The sequence below is a fragment of the Chelonia mydas genome, chromosome 14 (assembly GCF_015237465.2).
Source record: "Chelonia mydas isolate rCheMyd1 chromosome 14, rCheMyd1.pri.v2, whole genome shotgun sequence".
In the NCBI taxonomy this organism is placed as follows: domain Eukaryota; kingdom Metazoa; phylum Chordata; order Testudines; family Cheloniidae; genus Chelonia; species Chelonia mydas.
Window position 1 is genome coordinate 42,160,856 of NC_051254.2, and position 7,094 is coordinate 42,167,949.

The 7,094-nt window shown below is 51.5% G+C and overlaps 1 protein-coding gene across 1 annotated transcript; it reads left to right on the forward strand.

Annotated features, from left to right (window-relative positions):
• The first annotated feature begins 320 nt into the window (after positions 1 to 320).
• Positions 321 to 4,976, forward strand: LOC122463015. The gene is made up of 3 exons (XM_043529051.1): positions 321 to 969; positions 1,961 to 2,443; positions 4,266 to 4,976. Exons 2-3 carry the CDS (start codon positions 1,966 to 1,968, stop codon positions 4,721 to 4,723), a joined length of 936 nt encoding a protein of 311 aa, XP_043384986.1. The 5' UTR covers positions 321 to 969; positions 1,961 to 1,965; the 3' UTR covers positions 4,724 to 4,976.
• Positions 4,977 to 7,094: the final 2,118 nt, after the last annotated feature.

Genomic DNA, 7,094 nt, shown 5'->3' on the forward strand with positions numbered 1-7,094 from the left:
GGGCGGGGAGCGAGACTGGAAATCAGGAATTCCGGATTTCATTCCTGGTTCTAGAAGGGGGGTAGGATCTAGTGGGTTAGAGCCGGGGGGAGCTAGGAGTCAGGACTCCTGGGTTCTCTCCCCAGCTGTGGGAGAAGAAGCGGGGGCTCTAGTGGGCTAGAGTGGGGGTGAGGGCGTGGAAGCCAGGACGCCCGAGTTCTGCCACCAGCTCAGAGAGGAGAGCATGAAGAACGGGGGTGCTGAATACTGGTTTCTGGGGCACCAGGTCACTAATCCAGCCGGGACGCGGCAGGAAATGGCAGTTTGCAAGATGGGGCAATGCTGGGTCAATGTCACTGGCCTGACGTCCTGGTGAGTTACACTAGCCCAGCCGGCTGCCTGAGGAAAGGGGTGGAAAGAGTCACAGACCCAGAGCAGGACCGGTGGTGTTTGCCAAGCTGCCTGGGAGAGGCCCTGCGAAGAGGGCCATATGGCCAGCCTGGGGAAATACGGAGTCACACCCAGGATGTAACTCCAATCGCTGGGGATATGAGCAGCAGCTGTTCGTCCCTGGAACCATCTGGGCGAGGAAGGACTGTCAGGGGTGGGGTGTGCGTGTGTAAAACTAGAAATGGGGAAGTCTCGTCTAGAGATCAGTGCAGGCAGCACAAAAGAAGGGTTTAGGGCTCAGGACTCCTGGGTTCCGTGAAGGAGAATCCTGTACCCTGTTGGAACTGCATTTTAGGGTGGCAGGAAGGAACCACCCCAGCTGGAATTCACCCAGGGAGGTGGATGGTTCGCACCCATGCGCTGGACAGGTGATCAAAGGTGTTTCCCTACCTGTAAGCTCACTGGATGCTGGGATTTCATGCAGAGACGCGAACCCACCAGTAGACTGTGCTCTCGCTCAACAGAGCCCTGTATAAATACCTCCACGACGTGGCACTGGGTTCAGTTACCGAAGGGACGAGGTTCGCTGTGAACAGAAAGGTAAGAGCGGGGGGAAGTTATCTGAAAGTCTTTAGGGTGGGGACTTGTCTTTTTGTTCTGTGTTTGCACAGCGCCTCCCACAAGGGGTCCTGGTCTCGAACTGGGCACCACGTAATGCAAATGAATAAATAACAATATTTCAGTGCACTGTTGTGGTGGGGACATGGAGAGTTTAGGGGAAAGACAAATGCATGGGGGCACTGTGCAGAGCGGGCTGGGGCAGAAAGAGACCAGAAACTATGGACCATGGGTCCGATCCAGGGCAGCAGAGATGGGGGCAGATACCAGGCTAGCTGGGGCCACTGCTCCAATCCAGGGCAGCAGGGGTTGGAGGATACAGGACTGGTGGGTTCATAGCAGGCTATCGGTGGTCTGATCTGGGGCAGGAACGCCGCAAGAACAGTTGTCCAGACAGACCAGTGGCTTGATTCGGGATGATGAATTCAATTGTCAGATTCGCATCTCAGTTATAATACTGTGAACCCAGAGCAGGTCCACCGAAGTCAGTGGGGTCACTCTGGTCTCTAAGATGGCCCTGACTTCATTGGTGACAGTGGGGTCACTCCAGATTTAGACCGGAGCCCTGAGATCAGAATCCCACCTTGACTCCGTTGACCCCACTGGGGTCCCTCTGGGTTTACATCAGAGTCACTGAGACCCCCATTGACTTTGGGGGAGCTACACGGATTCCCAATAACCTGGAGAGGTAGTTTTCAGAGGTGTGTGAACACCCACAGCGGCTCTGCACCTCCTGGTTTTCCAACACTTGATTTGTGGCATTAAAACACCCAGATGCAGGAAGGGCACAACGATCATAAGGAACTAATTCCCGTTGCAATACTTTTCCGCATGGGAATTCAGAGTTAGCTGTGGAGAGGCGGCCAGTGCTGCATGATGCATGGGTCGGGTGGTCTGCGAACCAAGGGGGAGAAAAGAAATTCTGTGGCTCTGTCTCTTGTCCATGGTACTGAAAGTTCTTTCCTTCGTGCAGATCGCATGTCCCCTGTCTCTGGCTCGCTCAGCATGGCTTTTTTGACCTATGACCAACAACGTATGATCGCCAGGGGGATGAAGTCTCTGGTGTCTCTGGCCGACAAGCTGAGCTCTTCCAGTGAAAAACCACGTGATCAGGAGATACAGAAAGATGCCCACCGCGCCTGGGAGGAAATGAAAGCTGTGGAGAGCCAGCTGGAAATCCAGAAGCAAACCACTGATTCCCAGTACGTGGGCCTGATGGACAAGAAATCAGATCTGAACAATGAAATGAATAAAAGAAAATTAAGCCAGGATCTATTACAAATCCAGCGGAAATATCATGAGAAAACCAATGAGCATGCCCAAGAAATGGTGACAAGAGCACGGAAGCACCTGAGCAAGCTCTCTGAGTTGCAGGAGAAGGTGAGGCAAGAGGAGAAGTGGCATAAAATTGCAAGGAATATCGCCCTGCTGTTCATGCCTCTTTCCACTCTCATGGGTAGGTATCAGCCCAGGCTTCTCCATCACACGCTCTCTCGTGTGCCTGCTGGAAGGTCAGTTGTGTCATCAGCTCTGAGGCAATTGTAACCCCCTGGGAAGATGGAACTAGCTGGCTTGGTGGGGCAGGGAATAGGACACGCGGCCTGTCCTCTCTCAGGTTACCTGCTTTTGGTGCATCTTTGCAGTTGCTCCATCTGCTCTTTCATTTGCAACCTGAGCGGAGGCCAGGGGCTGAACTGGCCCGGAGAGCGCGCTGTCCTCAGGCTACTAGAGTGGGCCCCTCCAGGTCAGGGAAGGCCCATTGATGGGGGCTTTGGGGCGGAGGGAGGAAGCAGGGGGCTGTTCTGATGTGCGGGGGAAAGTGGGGGACTCACAGAGAATCAGCCCACGGAGGAGATTGAAGCCGTGAGCCTCTGCTGTGTGAACTAAAAGACACAGCTCCGTTAGTCGCAGCTAGAGCAGGTCTGATTTTTTTTTCCTTGTGAAAATGTCAAATTAAACAGCAAAAAAAAATACTTTTTTGTCAAAATACGCCACAGAAATTCAAAAAGCGACAGCTGAAGTATTGTGATTGTGAAATGCTGAACCAGTGCCCCACGGAAGCTGTGGTTCAGGGGCCTAATGCTCCCCTTCACCTCTATAGATTGCTCCCTCGTCAGAGCACGTCTCCCAGGATGCATATCAGTGTTTCCGTTTGGTGAGGGGTGGGGGTGCCTCGTGGAGTCCTCTCCCAGAGTGCATCATGGGAGACTGAGTCTGGCCATGGTGCCAACCCCATCGAAGTGAATGGGAACACAAGGCGCAAACTGCAACTCCCATGAGGGACCAGTATTGCTCAACCTAGTCATAAATGATCTAGAAAAAGGGGCGAAGAGCGAGGTGGCAAAATTGGCAGATGATACAAAACGACTTAAGATAGTTAAGTCCAAAACAGACTCCAAAGAGCTACAAAGGAATCTGACCAAACTGGGTGACTGGGCAACCAAATGGCAGATGAAATTCAATGTTGATAAATGCAAAGTCATGCACATTGGAAAACGTAATCCCAACTAGACATATAAAATGATGGGGTCTAAATTAGCTGTTACCACTCAAGAGAGAAACCTTGGCGTCATTGTGGAGAGTTCTCTGAAAACATCCACTCAATGGGCAGTGAGAGTCAAAGAAGCGAACAGAATGCTGGGAATCATTAGGAAAGGGATAGAGAATAAGACAGAAAACATCATATTGTCTCTATATAAATCATGGTTCGCCCACATCTTGAATACGGCGGGCAGATGTGGTCGCCCCATCTAAAAAAAGATCTAGTGGACTTGGAAAAGGTTCAGAAAAGGGCAACAATAATGATTAGGGGTATGGAACGGCTGCCGTATGAGGAGAGATTAATAAAACTGGGACTTTTCAGCTTGGAAAACAGACAATTAAGGGTGGATAGGATAGATGTCTATAAAATCATGACTGGTGTGGAGAAAGTGAATAAGGAAGTGTTGTTTACTCCTTCTCATCACACAAGAACCAGGGGTCACCAAATAAAATTAATAGGCAGCAGGTTTAAAACAAACAAAAGGATGAATTTCTTCACACAACACACAGTCAACCTGTGGAACTCCTTGCCAGAGGATGTTGTGAAGGCCAAGACTATAACAGGGTTCAAAAAAGAACTAGATAATTTCATGGAGGATACTGGCTATTAGCCAGGATGGGCAGGGCAGGGATGGTGTCACTAGCCTCTGTTTGCCAGAAGCTGGGAATGGGTGACAGAGGGTGGATCACTTGATGATTCCCTGTTCTGCTCATTCCCTCTGGCTCTTTGGTTTCAGCCGGCATCGTGTCCGCCATTTTCCAGACCTCTCTGTACAGTGGTCAGAGAGCAGACCAGGAGCTGCAAAAAGCCATCGACCGCTATGAAACCAAAGTCTCCGAATACGAACAAAAGATTTGCAAATGCGACAGCGAGAAGGAAGAAACTGAGCTGAAGATCAAGGACGATGAGATAAAAATTGAAGAGATCAAGGGGAAACTTTCAGAACTGGAGAATGTAATGGCAAAGCAGGAGCAGTTTCTCCGCAGCCTGGGTCTGCTGGTTGGTGATTTAGAGGTACTTGAGACAAAGTTGGAGCCTGACGCTGACTATGAAAGTGCCTGGGAAGTTCTGAAAAAGAAAGTGGTGATAAGCCTGGAAGGGGACCAGGGCTTGTTGAACTTCCTGGATGGACAGGAAATAAGGGGCTTTGTCAGGAGTCTAAAAGACATCATTCAGTCAAGGGCTGACATCTAGATCAAGGATTTCAGAGCTGAGCTGGACCCAGTGCAGAGGAGAATGTGACTTTCTAGTTTACAATGTGGTGACAGATAACAGACTCCAGCCCTGGCTCCATTAACTTCAGTGGGGTCACTCTGTATTTATACTGGGGTAACAGATCAGAATTAAGCCATGGGGTTGCACCGGATTTATACTGGAGTAAACTGAACATCAGAGGTGTGGGGAAGTGAGTGGAAGGGTGTCAAATGGTGGGAATGTGACCCAATAAAACCACGTTATACATCAGGTTTCAGAGTAGCAGCCGGGTTAGTCTGTATTCGCAAAAAGAACAGGAGGACTTGTGGCACCTTAGAGACGAACCCATTTATTTGAGCCTAAGCTTTCGTGAGCTACAGCTCACTTCATCGGATGCTGTAGCTCACGAAAGCTTAGGCTCAAATAAATGGGTTCGTCTCTAAGGTGCCACAAGTCCTCCTGTTCTTTTTACTTTATACATCATGACTTCTGCAGCTGGCTTAGGAAATGCTTCACACACTTACAAAACATTAGGTGAATCTGAGATCCAGGGAAGTCAGTGGGATTTTTGCCACTGTTTTCAACAGGGGCAAGATTTCAGGCATCACGCATCAGGCTGCGGTTCTGTCACAGAGGTCGCAGAAGTTCTGGATTCTGTGACTTTCCGCGAGCTCTGTGATTCCCACAGCTGCAGTGGCAGACGCAGCTGACCACGGGGCCAGCCGCCCCAGCCCTCCCTCAGGCAGCCCTGGGCAACTGACCCCAGGGACCGCCCAAAGCAGTGGCTGGTGTGGTGGCCTCGAGAGCACCTGAGCAGCGGCTCCAGGGCCAAGCAGTGGTCCCAGGGGCAGCCCCATGGCCAGCCACACTGGCCATTGCTGGAATAGCCCCAGGCCCGGCCACTCAGGCAGTCCCTGGGGCCAGCCACACCGGCCACTGCTTGGTTGGTCCCAGACAGCTGGCCCCCCCGAGCACCCGAGCAGCAGTGGTCCCAGGGACAGCCGGAGCAGCAGCCCTGGGGAGAACCCAAGCAGCAGCGGCCCTGGGGGCAGCCCCAGGGGCCAAGAGGAAAGTGGTTCCCGGGGCCGCAGAGAAGTGGGTTGCCAGGGGCAGTCAGCCCCCTTGGCTGGAGCAGGGGGCCCCCAGAGCAGCGGGGCCCCAGGAGCAGACATTATGTAATGAGTATTTATAGCTAAGGTTTTGGACATGTCATGGGCCATTACTTTTTGTTTATTGCCCTTGACCTGTCCACGACTTTTACTAAAAACACCCCTGACAAAATCTTAGCCTTTATCATGCACACTAAGTCTTTGTTTTATATCGACGTGGCACACCGGAACGGTAGGTGAAGCTCTCGCCGCTTTTAATTGTGGGGCAGGGCCATATGAATCTTTAACGAAAAAGCTTCTCTCCCAGGTATCAGCAGGCATGAGAGCGAAATAGAAGGGCTGGCCCAATACAGCTTTGAATAAAAATGACGTTTTACCCCAATGAATCAGGTGATACTTGCATGACTAACGGTACAGTGCTACCCTTTCGCCGGTCATCTACAGTCTCCCGGGGAAACCAGGAGAGACAGCAAGGGCAGGAAAATATAAACTCATGGCTAGTAAAGTGGGCAGATGACACAAATGGGTGGAGTGATTGTTAATGATGGGGAACCAGTCAGCTCTACAGAGCGACCTAGATCACATATTAACAGGGACGCATTTGAACAGCACCTTTTAACACCGGTACCACGGGAGAGAAGGAACAGTCTCCCTTGTGCCCAGCTCCCCGGCACCACCCAGCCCCACAGAGACCCACACAATGTGTGATTAAACCATGGAACTCATTGCCGCAGGAAATCATTGAGGCCAAGAGCTTAGCAAGATTCAAAATGGGATGGGAAGTTTATATGGGGAACAAGAACATCCAGAGTTGTCATAATAAATATCCTGTGGCAGGGAAATTATACCCCATGTGTCAGGGTGTAAACCCAGCTCTAACTATCAGAGATTAGGATGAGATCTAACGTAGCAGGTGGGAGTTGGATGCTGATTTCTATTCCCAGCTCTGGGAGGGCAGTGGGGTCTGGTGGGCAAGCCAAGGTTACCCCTGGGTTCTCGCCTCTGTTCTGCCACCGGCCTGGGCCTCACTCTGTATTTTGGCTTATGCCCACCTCAGTGGCTGACCTCTGCTCCCGCCACTACCCCATCTGCCCAGCCCAGCATCTCCCTTTCAGTGGCAGCCTCCCCCTCAGCAGAGCGAACAATGCAGAGGCCAAAATGTCTCCCCGCTGGCTACTGGGCAAGCAGGTGGGGATCTGAACACTGAAACCACTGGCAAAAGCTGGACCCTATTGCGGGGCGACGTGAGACACGGCAGAGAG